At 39.7% G+C, this 24,156-nt stretch overlaps 2 protein-coding genes across 3 annotated transcripts in view; one reads left to right on the top strand and one right to left on the bottom strand.

The window, feature by feature from the left end:
• Window positions 1–1,436: 1,436 nt before the first annotated feature.
• The window catches only part of mcph1 (microcephalin 1), a 38,985-nt gene continuing 16,265 nt past the window's right edge, over window positions 1,437–24,156 (bottom strand). Inside the window, exons 14-15 of the mRNA XM_053620511.1 lie at window positions 1,838–2,075; window positions 1,437–1,701 (exon numbers count right to left, since the gene is read on the bottom strand). Coding sequence (XP_053476486.1) covers window positions 1,649–1,701; window positions 1,838–2,075 — 291 coding nt within the window. The 3' untranslated portion in view covers window positions 1,437–1,648. The remainder of the gene's footprint in view (window positions 1,702–1,837; window positions 2,076–24,156) is intronic.
• On the top strand, window positions 7,384–22,631 carry angpt2a (angiopoietin 2a). 2 transcript variants are annotated; one of them, XM_053620508.1, is made up of 9 exons: window positions 7,384–7,770; window positions 11,535–11,690; window positions 14,101–14,222; window positions 15,348–15,580; window positions 15,882–16,009; window positions 17,199–17,300; window positions 17,450–17,616; window positions 19,679–19,809; window positions 21,119–22,631. In XM_053620508.1, exons 1-9 carry the CDS (start codon window positions 7,516–7,518, stop codon window positions 21,277–21,279), a joined length of 1,455 nt encoding a protein of 484 aa, XP_053476483.1. In that variant the 5' UTR covers window positions 7,384–7,515; the 3' UTR covers window positions 21,280–22,631. The 2 variants fall into 2 exon arrangements, with proteins under 2 accessions (XP_053476483.1, XP_053476484.1); XM_053620509.1 differs by having other exon boundaries at window positions 7,393–7,770; window positions 15,885–16,009.

The following is a 24,156-nucleotide window of genomic DNA, read 5'->3' as shown; positions in this document are numbered from 1 at the left end:
GGAACAAAGACAATTAGTGATTGGTTGGGAAACATGGGTGGTCATTGTTTGGTTGTTGGTAAATAACAGTGATGCGCGACTTGTTGCTAGTCTTTTGTAAATTAATTTTATTTTTTAATAAAGTCACTAAATTTGTCTTAAAATGTTTCCGGCCACACTCTTTGGACAGAACCTCAGTCTTGGCGCAGTGCTTGCAGCACACATGTGATCACTACAGGAATGAAAAAAATCTGAGGAATTATGCTTAAATTAAGGATTAGATAATGTCAATTATTCTCAGTTATTCTCTGCTTCCATTGCTTCCTCTACAATTTCTTATGTCTTTGACATCTCCTATCCTTCAATGATACTCTAAGATCCACTCTGTTATTTCTGATATTTTGCATGAGCAGGTCCTATTAACCTATTAGCCTGCTCCGTCCTCCCACACTTCCCCCTGGTATACACTTGAGCTCCGGCCCTTAAAAGTCACTGGTAGACTGCTCGAGTGGCTTTATAGGAAAACTGGTCACCATTTAGCTCTCATTGATCACCTCACCACATACAAAATCGCTCTGAACTCTGTGCGGTCTAGCTATGTTGAGGCTGTGGCTTAGTTGTCCACTAATCGTAGGGTTGGCGGTTCGATTCCCGGCCCACGTGACTCCATATACTGAAGTGTCCTTGTGCAAAACACTGAACCCCAAGTTGCTCCCGATGGCAAGTTAGCACCTTGCAAGGCAACTCTGCTACCATTGGGGTGTGTGTGAGAATGAGAACCAGTGTAAAGCGCTTTGGATAAAAGTGCTATATAAGTGCAGACCATTTACAATTATCAATAAAGCAAGCAATAGTCCTAAGGTTTTGTCTGACATGATAAATAAGCTCACTCAACCTCCTCCAGCTCATAATGTTCATGCATCTGAAGAGCTCTGTTGTACTTTCCTGAATTATTACCAGGAAAAGTTGAATGCTGTCCACCAGTGCTTTATAGGCAGGGCCTCTTCTCTCCCTTTACCACTTACAACTGCAGCAGTGATTCCAGTTCTTAAAAAAAAAACCTAACCTGGACCCTCTAATTTTTGTCTCTAACTTATTGTTCATTTCCAAAATACTGGAAAGTACTGTTGCCTCCCAGCTATAATCTTTCCTTGCTTAAAATAATCTCTTTGACCCCCTTCAATACGGCTTTCGTCCACGCCGTAGTATTGAAACTGCCCTCCTTAGAGTTGTCAATGACCTACTACTCTCTAGTGCAGGGGTGTCCAATCTTATCCGGAAAGGGCCGGTGTGGGTTCTTTAATGCAGCAGTCGGCAACTGAAGGAATACATTTTATACTATTGAAATGAATGCTTGTCTCGCTGAAGCAGTCTGCTTTAAATCATCACCACCTCTACGTTGTACTATGATTTATGTTTACATGAAATGCTCGTACCCGAGCTCAGCTCTGATTTCCGTACTCGTAAATGAATTCAAATCAATCCCTGGCTATAAGCCTTATGACTTGTTTTATTTAAACAATATCTAATACACAGTAAAGAACAACAGGAAAATACTCATAAAATACACACAAACTATAAACATACATACTGTATGGCGCATATGGTATATGCCAGAAATTCACAGTATTCCATTTACATGAAAATGTCACCATCACACACTGTCTCTTTACTCCAGAATGTAGTGGTCATATGGGAGCAGCACGTGATGAGTCACACAATCTGGCCAAGTACAGAAGAAAAAATTTGTTAACATGTTACAGAGAATACACTCTCAAACAAAGTAAGAGTTTCAGATTTTTATATCTCAGAATATAACCATAAAGGTTTACAGTAACACATGGAGGAGACATGTTACCTAGAATCCACTGTTCTGATAGGCACTTGGTCTCTTCAGGCTTTTTGCCTTTGTATTCCCCGATGCAGATGCCGGCCTGGCGAATGCTCCTGCACACGGCACCTCCGCACAGCTGGACGAGCTCCGTGAGACTGTGGCAGGGCGGCTGAGACAACGACGACACAAACATGAGTGGCTGGTCACGGAACAGATCCTGCTGATGCTCTCCGGCTGAAAGATGCTGCTGTAACCGGCAGATCTGCAAGAAAGAGCAGAGAGAAAGGTTGCCATTAGCAATAGTACATAAATAATAACCGTGTGAAATAATGCCATCTGATGCAAGTTGGCGATTTAATCTCTAGAAAGAAACCTCAAAATTGCCTTACTCTTAGTCTATGGAGCTATAGAGTGGCTTGTATCATATGTACACTTTTCTGGCCACAACTTTCAGGATCATGAAAGTTACAATCTGATTGTGTAGCTTTCATGTACTGATTTCCTGCAGGAAAATACACTTAAAAGTAGGGATGTAAACAAATATGAATATATCCTTCAGAATGAATGGATAATGTGTTATAAACAGACACAAATACAGCTACTAATAGAAGGCACACTATTCATTTTTTTTTTTTTATGTATTGTTGGTGGTTTTAGAGGTCTAACCGATCTATTGCTTTTGCTTGCTGGAACTATGGGTTATAGGCAAAAATCTAGAGCCGCCTCTAGAGGCGAAATAAAAACTATCGCTGACAAATTTTGTCGTGTTATTTGAAGTCCCCCCCCCCCCATTTCGGATGTCTCCATTTTTATTTGTTATCTGGAGTGTTACTTTTTAGTTCAGTTTGGATGTATATCTTTTATTTACTTATATTTATTAATAGTTAATATATTAATATCTCTGTTATGTTTTCATTCAGTATCAATTTTAAAACTACCGGCCCAACTTGGTTATCGGTATGGGTAAAATCCACTATCGGTCGACCTCTAAGGTCCAGAAGCCTGACCTAAGCCTGACACTGAACTCCAAAATAAAACCACATTTCGATTTAGATTTCTCTATAAACTTGCCTGAAATTCACAAAAGAATGTTTTCAAGTTTTTCCAGTGTTCTTAAATGAGCTTCCTCTCTCGTTTTTAAAAGAAAATGTTTCCGGAACATTTCTACAGGACATTACAATGAAATGCTGCTGAAAGGAGCCCATTTTGACTCTCAGCAGCACTGCACCTCAGTTTCTTAGTAGATTCTGATACTGGGTTTCAGCGAACCTTTCTGATCTTTCTAAAAATGCAAGCCCCTACAACTAAACTAATACTGCTGAAAGATTAGGTGGCTTTTGTTGTCTATAAACAACAGTTCCCTGACTTGGCAGGTGGAAAAAAACACTATGGCCAAAAGTATGTGGACACCTGACCATCGCACCTAAGTGCTTCTTGAACATAGCCTTCCGAAACCGTGGGTGTTAATATGGAGTTTGTCCTGTCTTTACTGCTATAACAGCTTCCACTCTTCAGGGAAGGCTTTCCACTAGATTTTGGAGCATGGCTGTGGGGATCTGTTACCCATTCAGGCATTATGAACATTAGTGAGGTCAGGCGCTGATGTTGGATGAGAAGGCCATTTCAGTTCATCCCAGAGGTGTTCAGTAGGGTCAAGATCAGGGCTCTGTGCAAGCCACTAAAGTTCTTCCACTCCAACCTTGACAAACCATGTCTTTCTTCATCGACCTTGCTTTGTGCATAACTGCATTGTCAAGCAGGAACAGGTTTGGGTTAAGGACCCTTAGCTATGGTGAAGGCAAATCTTAATGTTAAAGAATATAAAGACCTTCTACACAATTGTGTGTGCATCCAACTTTGTGGCAACCGCATGAGGAAGACCCACATATGGGAGTGATGGTCGGATTTCTACATAATTTTGGCTATATAGTGTAGTCAATCAGCTTACTTAGGCAAATTAGATTGAAAGGTTGCCACGAAGTTCAAAGTGGACTCGTCAAAGTAGACGAGAAGTGGTAGAGTTCAAACAACCACCACTTCTCGTCTAGACTATGCCCATGTTAAAACTTGAATACAGATGCACCCCTATTCCACAGTCTTGTTTTAAGCAATTAACAGTAAGTTAAAGAGATGATATAAATGCTTCATAACTGATCATCTGCCATAATCAGTCATATCTGCCATATCAAATTGTGTCTTTCTGTGACCTTGGGTGGATCTTGGCCATATCTATTAATGAAATGTACCCGACTCTGTGTTAAATAATAAAAGCCTGGCTTACTCGAACCCAACTCCTTACACGCAAATATTCTCACCATGTTTCCTTCCAGTAAAGTACTACAAACCTTGGGGGGGGGGTCCCATTTACTCAAGTGAGAATAAATCTGAACACTGCTTTAAATCAAAGCCTACAGAGTACAACAGACACGCTAATGAAGTACAAGCATGCACAAACACAGACTGTCATAATATTTGTTCAGGTGTGCCAACAGTCACCGATGATAAGAGCTTAGCACAAGTTTGTCACTACTTCTGCATTCTGGAAAAAACTAACATGATAATAGAATTCACAGGGCTTCTGGTGTTGTTTTATCCGAAACACCTTACAAATGCCGTCATTCGAAATTAAAATACGCAAGGCTCAGTTAGATGAGAACACAAAGCCACTCTTTTACAATGACTACAACATTTAACTTTGAAACGAACCAGACTTTGATGGGAACCGCATTGTGCTGTGTGTGTGTGTGTGCAGGACAGAGGTCTTGTGACACAGGCAACCAAAGCCCTCAGTTTGCAGCTGATGGGGGTAATACATCAAAGATCTCGCACAATGGTGTCGTCAGCGCCTCGTTTGAGCTCCTTTGGCTCCAGTTTGAGGCCTGTGAATGGTAGCAGGCGGCTTGAGCTGGCATTCATGCCGCTGCCGAGGGCATTCGGTACGTGCTCCGTGACCATCATGGGTCAGTGGCAAGGCTGAAAGGGACAATCTGCTCCGCTTAGCAAATACACTAGCACCATTTTAGACGCTGTGAAATTGAGGCTGGCGGAGTGCTATTTTTAAACTCGAGTATAAAACAGGTTTTGAATGATCAGCCATAGAGTGTGTCGAGTAGTAGTGTTAAAACTTAATGACTTTACAAATCTTTTAAATCTCTCTATAACTCAAGCAATCACAGTGCTACTTATTACCTGTTCGAGCCAACATTAAGCATTAACTTCCATGACTCTTTTTCCATCAGTTTTTAGCTCAGTCAAATCTTTAATGAAGAAACATGATTTCAGAGGCAAAGGCCAACTGAATGATTGAGCATGGCTGTTTTATTGAAACCGAAGTCTCCAGTCAAATAACAGGAAAAAATATAGAGTCCTGACCCCGGCAATCATGAATTCCCTCATCCGGATGAAATGGACAGAAATTTGAATGTTGTAAACTCTTTAAGAAAAAGGAGGACATTGGGTCACTTCCTTCCTCGGCCCAGCTTCCTTTTGACATGAAACGGCTGAAGCAAACACAAATCCTCCCACGCACGCGCCGGAGGAAGATGATTCAGAGCAAGCACCTGAGCTACAACATGTGCGCCTCTGCGACACCAGCATTCTTTCAGCACACTTCCACTTCCAGTCCGGCAAAACGTTTAAATTCCAGCGAGGCCTGTTAGACGTACTTGGATTAATTTCTGTTATTAATTTTTGTGTGTGTGCTAGTGTACACCTTTGCACGACATGAGCATATCAACCTTAAATACAAAAAAAGTACTCATGAACAAAAGTTCTGACATTGGTCAAATGGAAAAAGTGTCACAGAAATGTCCTCTCAGGTGCTCGTGGAAGTGACGATTAAAGCCACAGGAGCACCGCGCTGATGTCTGTTCTACAGAGACCCCCACGAGGTTAAGGACAAAACATCCTCTGAGCGGAATGATTTCCTCCCTGCGACACCTGCTTTCCGAATCCGTCACACTGGCTTCATAGGTGACGCGCTATCACTGGGAATAGAAAGGAACTATGTATTGGGTTGTAACCCTTGACCTGCTATGTGCTTTTAAATATAACTTTGTCTTTAGTAGTACTGTGTTCTCCTTAAACGCAAATTCACATTTTAAATGCTTATTTATTTTAAAACGTACAAAAACATACACAATCGATTATAAAGTCATTCATTCGACACTACATTATTAAACAGTGATGCTCATTTAAATGAAGAAGATTTTTCTATAACAGCATTGGCACTTGGACAGTAGTTCTGGCAGCAAGGTTTATATGGACTTGATTGGTGGATGAGCCACAAAAATGAATTTAAAAATGTTAATCATCACTGATATGAACAGATATGTTATTTCACGTTTTTTTGGAAGGAGTCTCAGCTCTGTACCTAAAGCATAAAGTTGACATTTTCCGACATAGGAAAGTCTTTAGGACTTACGAAGTTGCTTTATTTTTGGTCTCGTTAACTACAAGAAAGACGAAATAAAGACAGGCTGATGAGGGAAGGACTGTTTATAGCTGCTATAGAACGTAACCGACTTGTTTCACGGATATTAAACGCGTATGAATAAAAAGTATAGCATCATTCTGTGACAAACAATGTAATTGTTGCCAATGGTGTAAGAGGAATAAAACTTCAGGACATGCTGTTATAGGAAAATAATCAACTTCAAGGTGGTAACAGTGACTCCGCTTCACGTCAGGCTGCATCACGCTAGCCCGTTGTTGATCATTTTCCTAAAACAGCACACCTCGCTGTGTTTTATTGCATAATACGCGTATAAACATGACAGTTGAACAGCACCAAAGTCAGAAGCGTCTGTAAACATGATGTACAATGGAACACTAACTCCGGCATCTATGAGAACTTGGGATGAAGGTTTTGAGCCGAGGCATTAATAGAGATCAGGAATTTTAAGATGACACGGGTTTTTATTAATGACTTCTGAACCGAAGCCAGATAACTCGTGTCTACACTGCATTTCAGCTCTTCTGTTTTAACGACTTCCAGATACGGCGAAGCAGACAGGAAATGGAAGCTAGTGCTTTTTTGAGATTAAGAAAACATCGAGACGCTGTGACGTGTCAAACGTGTCTTTTCCACCGCATTTATTATGCACATTTATTATCGTGGCTTAAAGGAAGGGTTAGCGAGTGGGGGTGGATATCTTAAGAAGACAAATTCTCTAACATTGTCGAAGCTGAGCAGTTTGAGAAACACAGCTGCATCCTGAAGGGCTTTTTTAGAGTGGCCGTCTCGAAGAAAAACACTAATCCCGCCATTGTTGTCCTGTCCTCTCCCACCAGTCCGCACAGACTTTCTCTGGAGCAGAGGAGGCAGCTGAGAGGGACCATCCGACAGGAAGTGTTTAATTAGTGTCCCCTGCTCCTGTCTAAGAAGGAGGGGTCTCGCTCTTGTGTCCCGCGATCAGAGGAGCGCAGTGGCTCACGCAGGACACCGAGTGAGAGACGGCTGAAGATTTGGGAGCTGCTGAGTGACGCTTCTACTATTGCGCGCTGATATTTGTCTCCACCTCCTGCCTTTCATTATAAATGAAGCTCACAAGAAGCGCTGGGAGAATTCTGAACAAGGGGCACTGGTGCAGCAGCATTTAAGCTTTGGAGAACTTGACACGTGGGGACGTGCAAGGCAACCCATTTAAACGATTTAAAAAAAGAAAAAAGGACGTTGGTTTAAAAAAAAAAAAAGAAGAAAGATGCTGAATGCCTGGATCTTCATTTTAAGCTTCTGTTTTGCTGTTGGGGAAGGGTACGTAGCCGGCAAGAGGCAGTATCAGATTCAGAACGGGCCGTGCAGCTACACGTTTCTTCTTCCCGAGCAGGAGACGTGCCCCCCGAGTAGCTACGGCAACCAGGTGCAGAAAGACGATCCGGCTGAATACGAGGAGTCGCTACAGAGGCTGGAGCAGTTGGAGACCATCATGGAGAACAACACGCAGTGGCTGCTCAAGGTAAACTTCCATCCATCACTAAATAATATCCTCAGGTGGTTTCAGTACTTATATGATGATAGGAAGGAAAACCAAGACATGCAGCACACTTCACCTGACCAGTGTCACAGGTCAGAACTTTAAACAAACAAACAAAAAACGTGTCTAAAGATTGAACATCTCATTATGGAAGCTTAGAAAGGAACATGAAATGCATACATTTTAATTGACTGCACAAAAATGGATATGAAATACTTTTTTCTTTTTTTAAAAGAAATTGTCATTTTAAACAGCTCTTCCATAAACATCTATACCCATCATCCTATATGACCAGAACAGGTGCGTGTCAAATTTTCTCATGGACATTTTTGCTGGAATAGGTGTATTGTTTCCGCTTTCTATATGTCCAAACAAAACATGGACTAGTAGTAGCGTAATGAAACCAAGAAACAGCATGGGTGATGCCAAAAATCACAGACTCCACTACTCTAGTTTCAGACCTTTTTTCGTTTTCTGTATGGAAAAGCCATATTGTACATGCAATCGTATGATTGACAGAAAGAAAAAAGCTTTTCCTATAAATGGATGCTGTCAGTCATCTTAAATACTTTCATTTACTGGGACACAAAAACCATCTCTCTACATCTTAATTATGCCAAGAATATTTCCTGTAACTATTACAGTGAGTTGGGTTTAACAAAACACAGTGACTCAATCGAGAATCTCGTAACTTTTTGAACATACGAATGATAAATAATCCAGCTATTCAAATATTAGGCTCATCGTGTAAGTGCCTACATTGTTTTTGGGGAGCCTTTTATTCTGGTGTTATTGAGGTTTGGATTAAACCCATTCCAGTCAAGAAACCCCCTGACTACGAGTCACGGACCCCATTTTGAGAACCAGTGTCTTTACAGATTGACCAATAATACAAAATTTTTTTTAGCAAAAGCATTGTGTATTTGCTTGAGTGTGAAGTTATGCACGAAGGAAAAAATGAGCATTCGAGTCTTGAGAAATAAGAAATGAGGAAAATACAAAAGGAGGAAAAAGTTCATTGTGTACAGTGCAAAGCCGCTTTTATGGTAATACACAGGATGTTCTGAAAATACGCCATGAGTCAGGTGCGTAATCTCAGGCAACGAAACTGACCCAAGTGTTAGCACTTGCCAAAATGCACTCGTGTCTACCTTTCTCCTGAACATCAGCGTTACATTCCGTCACGACACCATTGTGCAAAGTTCGCGATGGGTCAAAAAACAAAGTAAACAGATTTTATGGCATGGTTTCCTTTCTGAATGTAACAGTCTGACATTATATGGCATTGTCTGTGCACTCAGAGGACAGGCTCTTCCTCTAAGTGGCACTTTCGAGGTCTACAAGCGAAGGTCAGAGGAAAGCATCAGACCCCGGCGTGTCATGAGGTCATGCTACAGAATCTCACATGTTTGTCATATTTGTTTCATTAGCAGCCAGGACATGAGTCTCTGCCATGACGTTAACATGACTTGCCAGTTTACAGTCACAGTTTTAAGTAAACAGACCGAATAAACAAGCGTTCCTAGTGGAAATCCTACAACTGATTGGACAGTTAGCCGTCAGCGAAATATCCTGCCCGCGGTTCCGATGGCACACCAACACGCTACGCAACATGGAATTGCAGAGAGGAAGACAAACAAAATTAGCACCAATTATCAAAGTTGTCACATTTGGTATTCATCAGTGAGGATAAGTTAAATATAACCTAACTGCAGTAATACAAGACTTCCGGAATAGCATTAAAGCAAATAAACTCCAGGAAAACATTTCGCAGTAAATGGCGAAAGCCGCGCTGATGTTTTCCTCCCCGGTCACGTTATAGAAATGCTTTCATTGAGGATGCAACTCGTCACTCGTGCCCATCCTGTTTGTGAGAGTGCCGGTCTGTCTGCTGTTCAGGAACTCCACGCAGGAAAGAGCGCAAGGACTGGACGAGTGCTAGACACACAGCACTTCCAATGGGACGCAAACAAATTTGTGTTTTGATTCATTTGTTTTTATGGCTCAGGAAACACTTACCTGAAGTGTTTTTTTTTTGTTGTTGCTTTTTAAATCAAAACAGTACCTTGTTGCGACATGATAAACCTCTCAAGCTATTTTAGAAAATTATTTTTATACATATTAGGGGCATAACGCAATGCCACTATCTGCATCTGGGCGTGGTGTAGACCGGAAGTGTTTTTTTTTTTTTTTGTTAGTTAGTTTTTTAAAATTTATTATATATATATATATATGTGAGCGCTACCACTATGTCACTGAAAAAAAAGACAGTCCCTCAAGGATTTACCGATTTTTAAAAACAAACACAAAATCAAATATTCAGAGGAGCTTGCAATTTTTCTTAATTACCGCAGATTTTCCGCAGGTTTGCGCCAAGACGCGTCACGTGATGCCATCGCAATGCGCATGCAGCCAAAGCCCTCTTCGATTCACGTGCATCGCAAATTAGTACAGCAAAACGGTCTCCTTTACCAACAAACATCACTGCAAAACAATTGTGTACGATTGCAATTTTTGCCAATTCAATTTGTTTTCTGCAAAAAAACCCAATTAAAAAAAAAAAATACGTGAAAAAAAGCAGCAGCAAAATCAAGCAATCCGTGGCATCCGTCCCAACCTGAGAACTCGGCCATTTTTTGCTCTCTTGGCTCCCGACCACGGACAGCTGTGGCATTGTCGGGAATAGAACTCGTGACAATAGTGCAAACACTTTTTACCCCCTAACCTTATTGGTATTAGTTTATATGTACATAATACCTTTTATTGGAAGATGCTTAAAATATTTACAGGATACTCAAGAAAGCTTGTGAGAGAACTTTGGAAAACGAAAATCAAATATCAAACTTATTCAAATGCTTATTAAATATCAAGACATTAAATCCGAACTCCCATCTGGTTTATGCTTAGACCAAAAAAAACCCAAAATATGACAAAGACTCGGTTGAGGGTGGGCAGGTTCAGCGCGCTCAGTTAGTTTGCTGAATTGTTTAAAGTTTTAAGACCAGAAATAAAAACGACAGCACTCATCACAACATACACTCGATAGGAGGCTGCATTTCAGTACAGGTTCCTCAAAGCTATCCAGCAATGTTTTGAATATTTATGGTTAACCACAACCTGTCTTTCGCGTGCATTAACAAGACCACCTGTGCGATCAGTGACGGCTTATGAAGTTTACAGAAAAAGCTTTAACAAGCTAAAGAACGTTGGCTTCCAACAGCCAAAAAGCCTGCCAAGAGTACATATTTCTCTAAGGCTTAGACTATTATGCATTCTGAAAGTCTAGATACATTTAGTCCTTTTTGGGTCTACTTGAAAGGGGTTATGACCTTGTTATGACAAGTTCCATTTAAAATTCATCAATAAGCTCTGGGTCTGTAATATAGCTATAAAACATCTGACCAGACTTGATGTAATCCTCCGTGAGTTTTACTCGTATGTAGCACAAAGTATCCATTCGGTCATCCTGATTTTATTACGTGCAACATTTTTTTAAAGGGGGTTGAAATAGAAAAACGTCTTGATCTATAAATAAATAAATGCAACTCTTTCCTAAGTGTAACTTTGGATTTAGAATAAAGCAATAAGCCGTGAGAGGCGTGTTACAGTGATCATCACAGGTAAGGTTGTTTTAGGTGACACCCTAGAAGGGTGTGTGTATATCGTAAGGTTTTACAATTCATCAAACGTACATCTGGCTTGTTATAGAAGTTCACCATACGTCCTGAATCTGCTGCCTTCCACAGCTGGAGAGCTACATCCAGGAGAACCTGAGGCAAGACATTGTCCAACTTCAGCATGACACTGTGCACAACCACACGGCGGCCATGATCGAGATCGGCGCCAATCTCCTGATTCACACGGCCGAGCAGACGCGAAAGCTCACCAGTGTCGAAGCGCAGGTGAGCGTTTGATTGATTTTATATATATGTGTATACGTGGACGCCTACAGTCAGGTCCATAAGCATTTGGACAGTGACTCGGACAATTTCAGAATTTAGTCTCTGTACACCACCACAATGGATTTGAAATCCAAAGCAATCGAGATAATGATTGAAGCGCAGACTTTCAGCTTTAATTCAAGGGGTTTAAAAAAAAAAAAAAACCCTGCATCAACTGTTTAGGAATTGCAAACAATTTTTTTTTATTTTTTTTTTTTTATTTTATTTTTTTTTTACACAGAGTCCCTCCATTTTCACAGGCTCAAAAGTAAATGGACATTTGATATAAGTTGCTTCATGGCCATGGCCTGTTTCCTTGTTATTTCATGATAAATTAAAGAGATAAAAAGGTCTGGAGTTGATTCCAAGTGTTGAATTTGCATTTGGTAGCTGTTCATGGGAACTGTGTGTGCGGTCCAAAAAGGTGTTGATGCAAGTGACAACTAAAAAGTGGATGAATGCAGTATTCTTTCCTTTGTGAAGAAAAACCCCTTCACAACATCTAGCCAAGTCAAGAACACTCTGGAGGAGGTAGGCGTATCATTGTCAAAGTCTACAATCAAGAGACGCCTTCATGAATGTGAATACAGACTGTTTACCTCAAGATGCAAACCAATAATAACACTTAAGAACAGAAAGGCCAGATTAGACTTTGCTAAAAACCAGTTCAGATGAACTTATACCAGAATGATGGGAATGATAAGTGGTCTGCACTTATAGAGCACCTTTTTACCTTAGTGGTTCTAGAAGCGGTCTTCACAGACACCCATTCACACACGCACACACCAATGGCAGCTCATGCAAGGCACTAGCCTGCCATCGGGAGCAACCTGGGGTTCAGTGTTTTGCCCAAGGACACTTCGGCATGTGGAGGGGGCGGGGATCAAAAGGCCAACCCTGCGATTAGTGGACAACCCATTCTACCACCTAAGCCACAGCCACCTGAAGAGAAGAGTACAGAGAAGGAAAGGAAGGACTCACGTTCCAAAGCATACCATATCATCGGTCAAATATGTGGAGGGAGTGTTATGGCATGGGCGTGTTTGGCTGCCAATGGAACTGTGTCACTGGTGATTATTGATGATGTGACCGCTGACAGAAGTAGCAGGATGAATTCTGAAGCGTATATAGAGCTGTACTTTCTGCTCAGATTCAGTCAAATGCTGCAAAACGGATAGGACGGCTCTTCACAGTACAGATGGATAATGACCCAAAACATACCTCTAAAGCAACCCAAGGTCTTCACCTTGGGTTTAAGGTTAACGTTTAAGGTTAAGGCCTTAAATGTTCTTAAATGTCCGATGACCTCAACCCAACTGAGCGTGCTTTTCACTTACTGAAGACAAAACTGAAGGCAGAAAGACCCACAAACAAGCAGCAACTAAAGGCAGCTGCAGTAAAGGAAACTCAGCATTTGGTGATGTCCATGGGTTCCAGAATTTGTATCAAAGTATTAAAAATAATCCTAATATTTGTGATTGTCAGTTTGTCCAATTACTTTTGACTCGATAAAAAAAAATGGCTGTAATTCCTAAATGGTTAATGCAGAATTTTTTGGTAAACCCCTTGAATCGAAGCCGATGTGTCGACACATCTTGATTGCGTTCAGATCCACTGTGGTGGTGTACAGAAGCAAAATTACAAAAATTGTGTCACTGTCCAAATAATTATGGAACGGACTATAAATCTCATTCATGATGATAATCAGATTTTAACTTTAAGAGCATTAAGAGTTCTCAAAGCTCAAAAATAAAGTGATGAAGCTGGAGAATTCAGTAATGAGGGTAGTATACACACCGCCTTTCAGTCCCTCTAGTCCCCATGTCCCCTTTCCTTTATTAAAATTTGATTGTCCTCTCCCCCCCGTACCGACTTCTTTTTTTCTTCTCCACTCATCAAATGTGAGAACTTGTGCTTTGACGCCAAGTGATGTCTGAACACCCCTAACACGCAATTAAGGGCTTTCACATGCCCACATGCACATCCATAACCAATGAACATCTAAACCCATACCCTGGCATGTAATATCAACTGCAGCCCAATTGCGAGCAGCGAGAATTGGTTGTGACAGATTATTCTAGGGGAAAAGTGCAATTGTCAAAATTCATTACCTTATTGTGGCTCATATTTTGTCAAATGAGGACGCCTGCAGGTTTTATGTATTCACTTCATATCATCCACAATAACGCTCAAGACAGAATAAAGTGAACTGGGGTGGAAAAACAGATCTGTAAAGATCTAAAGGCTTTAATTATGTAAACTTGCATAAGGCTTTGTTAAAGAGTTCAATTAATAGCACAAGAGTAAGAACGTGAAAACTTCTCTGAAATACCTTCTGTGGAATCTCATTTTTTTATTTTTTAATCTTTAGGTTATAAACCAAACGACGCGGCTTGAACTTCAGCTTCTTGAGAATTCAATCTCAACGAATAAACTGGAAAAAGATATTATCCTGCAGACAAATGAAATAACTAAACTCAATGATAAAAACAGGTGAGTGTTTTGTTTTTTAACACATGATATTAGTACTTTTGATTTATTGAACTATTTATTTAGAAGATTGAATAAAATGAGTGAACTAAACTTTACAGTGTCTGCCAAAACTGTATAATGATAATTATGACTGACAATATGATACAATACTGATATCATGATAAAGGATTTTCCAATATATTTTTCTGATACGCTGCAGATATCTTGCAACCCTTTATAACATTTTTAATGTTCTGTTTCTAATAAATGAACTCACTGACTCAAACAACTGAGCAGTGTTCGCTTTGTAAAGTTTTAAAACCTTACAAGTTTTTGAATCTTTTTTTTTTTTTTAAAGATTAAAGAAGTTTTGTAAAGTTTTAAAGCTTTAAAAAAAATTGTAAAATTTTGAACATTTAAAAAAAATATTTTGCAAAGTTTGGAATGTTAAAAAAGTACTGGAACTTTACAAAAGGTTTTAAAGTATTAAATCCTTAAAAGGTTTTGTAAAGTTTGAAATTGTTAAAATGTTTTTATTTTTTATTTTTTAAGTTACACATTTTGTAACTTTGTTACTTTAGTTTGTTTGGAATCTTTAAAGTTTGGAATTTTTAAAACGGTAAAATTTACAGATTTTTTAAAATATGTTTTTTTTTGTAAAGTTTGTAATGTTTTGTAAAGTTTTGAACCTTTGAAAAAATACTCTAAGCTTTCTTAAAAAAGCTTTGAATCATTTAAATTGGATAAAAAAAAAGAAAAGCAAAGGAAAGAGTTAAATACAATTAAATACAATTTTCAACACGTTTTAACAACAAAAAACCAACTAAACAACAACAACAAAAAAAAACCCTTCTTTCTATGAGTATTGTGATATGATAATTTTTTGCCATATCACTCACCAATCAAGCTTTCAATGAAAATGCATCAAATTTAGAGCAGAAACATGAGCATCATTCCTGTGACTGGCACCATGGCATAATTTGCTATCATTTGTGATTTCTCAGCTTCTGGAGGACATAGAGATGGCAAAGCTTAGTATCGATATTTTATAATAAGCTAATATGCTCCACCTACTTCTCCATGAAGCTAGGCAATGAATAGAGAAGATAAAATCCTCACAGTAGTGCTGATAAGATCTCTTTTTAGCTTCCTGGAAAAACGGGTGGAGGACATGGAGGGCCAAAGGCAAGCGGAGCTGAAGAGTCTGCAGGAGGAGAAGGAGCAGCTGAAGAAGCTGGTGGAGAAGCAGACGGGCATCATTGAGGAACTGAAGCAGCAACTGAAGCGCGCCTCTGAGGATAACACGGCCCTGCAGCTACAGCAGAATGAGCTGGCAGAGACAGTCAACAACCTCATCCAAACCATCAACATCCCCACCCGTGAGTGAGCGCCATCACACCAACATCGCAGCCAAACATCAAACAGGGGAATGTGGGAGGAAAAACAAGTGGCCAGAATAATATTATGCAGTCCCATGAGCAACTGTTTGGGGGCGCGGATGGTGCAAACTGTTTCACTGGGTGATTTAGGTCATAAAATAAAAGGATAATTGAGCTCGCTTTAGATTTCGACAGATCAGCGAAGACGGCGTAAGAGGCCCATTACAGTACATGTTAATCGCATGCTATTAGTGACGTTACATGCCTCAATCCACTGTTCTTTTTTTCTTTTTACTTTTAGCAGATAAATCAGCGATGATGCAGGACACGCCTTCACAGTACAAAGACTGCGCTGCCATCTTCAAGTCCGGAAACAGAGAAAGTGGAGTCTACACGCTAACGATCCCGGACACAAAAGAACAAATAAAGGTATGAAGGAGTTCTGTTTCCTGTTTCAATAATGAACACAGACAGAAGTACAGGGAAAGAGAGAAAGTGCAAGTGTGTGAGAGCAAGACAGAAAGAGAGAGGAGAAATGGAAAGAGAAAACAAGTGACAGAAAGAACGAACGCGTGTGAGGGAAAGGGAAAGAAAGAGAAGGAGAATGAGAGTGTGTATGAAAGATTAGTGTGTGTGAGAGAGAGAGAGAGAGAGAGAGAGTAAGAAAGGGAAAGAAAGATCAGAAAAGAAAGAGAGTGAGTAAGAGTGATAGAGAAAAACAGATAAAGAAAGACAGATAAAGACTATGTTAAGGAAAGAGAGAGAACAAAAAGCAAAAGAAAGAATTAAAGGCAGAGAGAGAGCAAAAAAAAGAAATTATAGCAGGGAAAGGGAGAGAGAGACAAAGCAAAAGAACGAAAAGAAATTATAGCAGGGAAAGAGAGAAGAGAAACAAAGCAAAAGAAAGAAAAAGGTAGATGGGAGCGAGAGAGAGAGAGAAACAACGCAAAAGAAGGAAAGAAAAGAAAGGTAGATGGGAGCGAGAGAGAGAGAAACAACGCAAAAGAAGGAAAGAAAAGAAAGGTAGATGGGGAGTGAGAGAGAGAGAGAGAGAGAGAGAGAGAGAGAGAGAGAGAAACAAAGCAAAAGAAGGAAAGAAAAAGGTAGATGGGGAGTGAGAGAGAGAGAGAAACAACGCAAAAGAAAGAAAAGAAAGAAAGGCAGATGGGGAGAGAGAGAAACAAAGCAAAAGAAGGAAAGAAAAGAAAGGTAGATGGGGAGTGAGAGAGAGAGAGAGAGAGAGAGAGAGAGAGAGAGAGAGAGAAACAAAGCAAAAGAAAGGCAAACTTTTTCACTGTTTGAGATTTAAGTAACAACAGCAACAGGAGGAACTTCCAGTGACTTTCCGGGAAATACTGCATCCCGAGCAAGAGAGTCTTTTTTTTTTTCTTCTTCTTTCTTTCTTTTTAGGTAGTTCGTTTACACATGCCTGTGCAGACTGAGCTCTCTCCTAAGAAACTTTTCATTGAAGTCATCGAAGTTCGGCAAATTAACAGCAGTTTAACAGACACTGTACTGATCTGAAGTGAAGTGAACTGAAAGGAAGTTAGTTAAATATGACAGGAAGTATGACATGCACAAGCTACATGTTTCTACACAACCCTGTTTCTCTTTCCAGGCGTACTGCGACATGGAAACAGAGGCAGGTGGATGGACAATAGTGCAGAAGCGATTCAGTGGCCTTGTTGACTTTGATCAGACGTGGAAAGAATACAAAATGGTGAGCTTTTGGAAGCGACCGACGGTTTTCAGCACAAGAGAGAGAAGCAGAAATACCGATACTGCTCACAATGATGAAGTTAGTGTTTAAAAGAAACACAATCAGCTTACTGAAATGTAAAATGTAATCATGCTTTTCCTAATTCAAAGGGGTTCGGAGACACTTCAGGTGAACACTGGCTGGGTAACGAGTACATCTCCAAGCTGACTAACGAGCAGCAGTACGTGCTGAGGATAGAGCTTACAGACTGGGACGGGAACACTGCTTTCTCCCAGTATGATGAATTCTCCCTGAACAGTGAAGAGCAGAAGTACAGGTGAGAAATGGTCCTCGACTATACATTTAGTGTGCACTAGGCTTGTGCGATAGAACGATATTATCATCCCTACCGTGATATCCAGTGACCTTTATTCGGATTACAATATATTAGCCAGGCCTGTCAACCTTTACAGATTTTGCATACGAGCTTCAAAATGTAACAAAAATAAGCCCGGTCCCTTTCTCTCCGATAAAACAGGAATTGAGCCACATGTGAATCTGGAATGATCTGCGCAAGTATTTCTCTGACATTAACAAACACTTTAGCTCCGCCCCCTTTCCTCTCTCATGTGCTCTCAACTCGTTTCTTTCAGCAAAAGTCAATAGAGGATATTTTGACTTCATTAATGTGATGTAAAAAAAAAAAATCTAGCCATGCATGTTCGACTTAGATTAAACAAGTATATATTTAATATCATTTAACTATATTTAAGAGTTAAAGAGATCGCATTTTTGGTCGAATTTGGTCAAAAAGATTCAATACGTCTACAACGAGGTGTCAAATCTAACGCTTTACAAAGCATGATAATGGCGGTGATAATTAAAAAGTGAATAAATACTCAGTCCTAGAAGATTGCGTCGATAATCTTGACATTTTAAAACGGATAAATCGGTCTCGCACAAGCCTAGTGTGCACCGTGTATTATCGTTTGCATTTATAGTACTGTGCAGGTACAAACCAAAACCCATCGAGGTTATGCCATGCCTACTCTAGGTATAAATATGAATACATATATGGAGCAGTAAACAGATACAGATATTGTTATTGTGTTACACCCCTAGTATGAATGTGTACAGATGGGATAAACAATCCCAGTTATGATGATTTATGCTGAATTATGATCTGTAATATGAACAAAACATATTATTTTGGTGTCACGATTAATTACACACGCGAGAGTAAACACACTGTGTTACTTTTATACTCGTGCTACAAAATCTCACGAGCGGTGCCACACACTTGTCGTCGTTCCAAAGTAAATATTTTGCCATCTGGAAATGGTTATGGGCTATGAGATACAGAAACAGGACGACAACAACAGCCCAGAGCTGTCTCTGAACTCTTATCGCGCTCCCTCCAAAGCAAAGCCAACTCTCTTAACCCTTGCTGTTTGACCCCACGACAATAATAAGCTGGAGGCAAACACTGCCCAAGTTTTCATACGTTAACAGCATGATACAAACTGGACAACAGCGTGGGTTTCCTGTTGTCCATTTCACATACCGAAAACAGACGGAAGCAGGGAGAGCCGGAGAGAGAGTGAGAAAAAGATAGAGAAAGAGAGTGTGAGAAAGAAAAAGACAGAGAGAAATTGATTGAGAGATTGTGTGTTTAAGAAAGAAAGAGACAGACAGTTTGTGTGTGTGTGTGTGTGTGTGAGAGAGAGAGATTCCATTATATCTTGTCAAAAGAAATAAATATTCTGTTTTATCCCAAAACAAAGAGCTATAAAGAAGAGAGAGAGGGAGAGATCTAGAGAAAGAAAGAAGAGATGGATAAAGTAGGATATGGAGAAAGTAAAGGAAAGAGATAAAGAGAACAAGAAAGAGAAAGACAGACAGACGGATAGTGCAAAAGACAGGGTGTGAAAAAGACAGAAACGAGAGAGAGAGAGAGTGCGTTTGAGAGAAAGAAAGAGCGAGAGATAGAGACAGACAGATGCAGAAAGAGAGAGAAGAGAGGGAAAAGAAAGTTTGAGAGAAACAGATAGCGAGAGATGCACAGACAGACAAAGACAGAGAGAAGAAAGTGTGAGAGAAAAACGACAGAGGAATAGAGAGAGATGCACAGACAGAGAGAGAGAGAAAATGTATGAGAGAGAGAGCGCACAATGTGTTGGTCAGTCCCAGTATAGAAGCTGATTTCTTGCATGAACTGCTGTATTTGGATGAAAGGGTTAACAGTATACGGTGTTTAAAACTTAAATCAGACGTGTGTATCCTCCACAGCGAGAACTGAAAGCCTGGCCCGTGTGTTCACTGCGTTCCTGTCACTTCTTCATACAGTAATTACAGGCTTCCTTCTGACATTGTGTATTTCTGCATTTCCAATTGCACAGGATACACCTTAAAGGCTACAGTGGAACTGCGGGTAAAATCAGCAGCCTTGCCCAGCCAGGAAATGATTTTAGCACAAAGGATGCAGACAATGACAAATGTGTTTGCAAGTGTTCACAGCTAACCACAGGAGGTAAGCAGGTTGTTTTGAAATCATTCAATTCTCTAAATATGAATATATATATACACACACACACACACACACACACACACACACACACACACACACACGTATGTGTGTCATTGCTACAAGCTCCCTCTTCTGAACGTCCCCCTCTTGTTGCATTTTTCGTGTCTGGGGTCACGACTCTCCAGTGAAATTAGCTGGGAGCTAATCACTGTTCAGCTCATTTGGGAATTGGGCCCTTGTGAAAGTTGACATTAATAGTCTGGGAACTGCAGACTTGCAACGCTTTCTATCTTGCGGGTGTTTACAACAACCTGCTAACTCGGCTTTCCTGTTGCTACGAGGTCTGAACAAGATTAACACTACGTCCTAGCTACATTCGCTCAGATTGTGTTTCTCACAGACGGGCATGCTTGTGAGTTACTGAAATCTGCAGAGGTAAAAGCATTACATGTAGGACTATACTAACTCAATCAACAGTCAACGATTAACACCATGTTAAATGTATACGTGTAATATTACTGGAACGCAACATACAAACGTTGTGACAAATCGGGTAAAACAAAAGATCGCGGCCGAATTCTCAAATTTGATCAGTTTCTATAGTAACAGCCTGTTTAAAGGAACATGTAGGTAGACGCTCGACATAATCCAAGTGTAATAAAACACAGATTCTTAAAAATCTGTTCTTTAACAAAGAAAAATGTGGAATCATTGATATGGTGAAGTTTTCTCTAAAGAGATGTTTGTTTATTATTTATGGAAGAAGTCTCTAGTGCCAGCAATTGTAACCATCAAAAGCATCATCTAAGTGCGTTCCGGTTTCTTGGTAACACGACAAGCTGAGAGAGAGAAAGAGAAAGTGATCGAGAGAGAAGCTAGTGAGACTGAGGGAATGACCTTGTCTCATGGACGTTCCACAATATTAAATGTAACTGTATTTGGTTAAATATTAATAAATGCAACATTTTTAAGTGTTCACCCTAATGTCCAGAGATTGAGAGTTTTGGCCCCGAGTCAAAAAGAGCAAATTTGGCCATGCTGTCTGGGTTGGAAGGATGGCAGACTCTCTCTTCGCTGTCCATCACAGAATTACTAGCCAATCACGGGTGTCCGAGAGGGCAGCCAGCGTGGAGGTAACTCAGCATGAGCAGCAGTTCAAAAAGATGTGATCAGCTGGTGTTAGCCTTCACCCTCCCCAGTTGTTAGCTGTTGGATGATGGGAAGAGCTGACAAGACCAAGGCCATGAGCGCATAAACAGCCCCTAATTTGTGTTTTCCTACTCTAAGAATGTCATTCGGTTTATTTTCACAGGCTGGTGGTTCGACGCCTGCGGCCCTTCCAATCTCAACGGTGTATACTATCAGCACGGGCAGCACACCAGTCGCTTCAATGGTATCAAATGGTACTACTGGAAAGGTTCTGGATATTCACTAAAAGCGACAACTATGATGATAAGACCGGTGGATTTCTGAGGAGCAAATGGGGCAAATAGTGATGCAACAACATTTTCAAAACTGATCTGGCACCTTACTTTTTTGAGGGGGGAAAATGCTTGACCTTTATCTACATGTTGAGCAAGAAAAGCCTGCAAAGAAGAAAGCACTTGAAAGAAACTTACAGATTTAAAACAAAAGTATTAAATCAGTAAGCACATGCGATGAACATGTACAAAATTAAGTCTAAGTATGAGGATGCGGCACAAAGTATGCGCAAGTACTGTTAAAGAAGGCCTTGCATGGGTTGTGCACCTATGAACCGAGTGGTTTAATACGGTTGCCTTTATTCCTTATGCAAACAACAATGTGGTCAAATGTAATATTTGTTTAGAGAGTTTATATTTCTGAACGTCTTGTTAATATACAACTGTTACTTTGATAAGGTTTGATATAGAAAATGCAACTATGGTACAAAGGTAAAGGAGAGTGAATGATGTAGAAGAGTCCTTACACTAACAAAGCAAATGGAAAAGATGTCCTTTTGTTTACAGCGGTCTAATGATGTGCAGATTTTTGTCATTTTAAGACTATTTGCAATTTTTCAATATAGTTCTGAAACTTTTCCGCAGACATTTTTAAAAAGAAACGACTATATTTTGCACAGCATTTGCCTCGTCGTAAGTTATGAAAACCCTTACAAGCACTGTCGGTGCTTGGCCCCCTCAAAATATGTTTTAGCATAACAGGTGCACATGATATATTTGTTCACATTGAAGAAAAAGACCGTACATGACTGTTTATTTCTGAATATGGACTACAGAAATATTTCACAGAGAACAATCCATAGTTGGATAGTTTACTTCTGTGACCAGTTTTAATCAATTCAAACATTTAACACAACTCTCAGAGAACACTGATAATGGATAATTGCAAATCAGTTGTTGTTTTTTGTTTTGTTTTTTTTTAAATTGGAAGACAACTCATCATACTATCAATACCAAATCTTCAGCTAAGGTGCCAAAAGGACTGCATTTATCACCAATAGGTTGTGACTACACTTTACATTGCAGAGGCAAGACTTTCTATTTATTTATTGTTTTTTAATTACATATAATTCCTTATTGGGGAACAATGAGGTCTTAGTTTAAACTTTAATGAAATTTGTTTGTTGGTTTTTTTTTTCCATTGAAGGCATCATGCATATCATCATACCATGAAAATTGGCATTTAAAAGAAATCTTAATTACATTAACAAATTTGACTTACTAAAAGCTGATTGAGATGTTTTGGGATATTTATTCGTTTGTATTACACATACTTAGCAATATGTTTTAAAAAGGTGTACATTTGTTTGTCAAAATGCCATTAAAAAACAAAGTAATGTTCAACATTTTCATTTCAGGGGGTTTAACGATAATTCTGTGCTGTAAAATGCAATCCGAAAGTAACGGAACACCGGGCATTGTTATATTGTGCTGTGAGCTTAAAACATGTGAAATGAAACCACCCCTATTGGTGGAGAATATCAGTTGTAAATTCAACATGTATATTAAACAATCCATATACAGCTATTTTTGTACATAGTGCAGGAGTCTATGGGCTGTTATGAATGTAAAATAAATAAATAAACAGGTAATAATTAGGCTGGAAATTCTGAAGTCTGGTAGAAAATACGTCTGTAAAGATAATTAAGGAAGTCAAGAGAGAGGCCTGCTGTCACTTAAAGAGTCGCAGGATGACCTGAAAGCAGCAGGAACAACAGTTTAGAATGTTTGTCCAGGAAAAAATGCCACTCTTTAATTAACAGCCATACACAGGCTTCTGAAAACAAGTACTCTCTGAGCTGGCGGTTGGATTGGGATTGAGTAGTGGTGTGCAACCCCCGGCTCTGAAACACTCTTTCAAACATAATTCACCATGCTACAAGAACAGTGCAAGGAGTTCAGTTGCACACTGAAAGTGTAACAGAGCGATGGATCTAATCCAAATATGACCTCACTATGAAACACGGTGGTATGTTCATGCAGAGCTGCCAGTAAAACTGAATCACTTTATCACTGCCAACAGCAGGCCAAGACTGAAGGCTTTGCACCCTTTGTGAATTCATTCAAGCATGAACTGAGTTTTATTTCAGATGAGGTGTATATGTCCAAATCACTTACAGTACCCAAAAGAATAGGTGTACAAAAAAAAAAAAGTGATCATCAATAGTATACAACAGACCGAGTATGTTCACTTGAATTTCTATTCTGCACTTTTAAACCCCAAAGTCATTGTTTCATTTGAAAGCCACTGTGCTGGAAAATGGGAGTCCAAACAATACAATCTGTGCCACTATCAAAGAGATTTTGCATCGCATCACGGTTTAAAGCTCTGACAGAAGAGCCTTTTGGCATAGCTCACAGAAACTAATGAAAGTGGAATCCAGAACACTAATATGTGTATCTTTCTTACAAAAGCCCACTTCAGGGGAGGCAAAAACAAACAGGAACCCTACTGCATCTATTTTCTAACCTTTTACTTTCTTCCAAGCAGGATTTCTACATTTCAGCCAAATCATCTTTGAAAACCATCAGATTTTATTCACATTGCTTCATACATGACTCTTTTCAAACTGTGCTAGGTATAAACAAACAAAAAACAAAACAATAAATCACAGACCTCTTTATTTTTTAGGTTTAGGTTTGAAAGATACATTTATAATGAAATACAGTATACTGCACTGTATAGTATTGAAACAATTCAGGCTAATACTTGCTCATCAAAAGCTAATACTTACTCATCCAATTGGGAGCAGAGAGTCACTTTATTAGGAACACCTATACACATGCTTCATGCAATCATCCAATCATCTAATCGTGTGGCCACCGCTCAGTGCATAAAATCATGCAGATACAGGCCAAGGGTTTCAGT

The sequence above is a fragment of the Ictalurus furcatus genome, chromosome 3, assembly GCF_023375685.1.
Source record: "Ictalurus furcatus strain D&B chromosome 3, Billie_1.0, whole genome shotgun sequence".
NCBI classification, from domain to species: Eukaryota; Metazoa; Chordata; class Actinopteri; order Siluriformes; family Ictaluridae; genus Ictalurus; species Ictalurus furcatus.
Note: the sequence above shows the minus strand (reverse complement) of the source record. Positions and strands in the feature narration are given on the sequence as shown.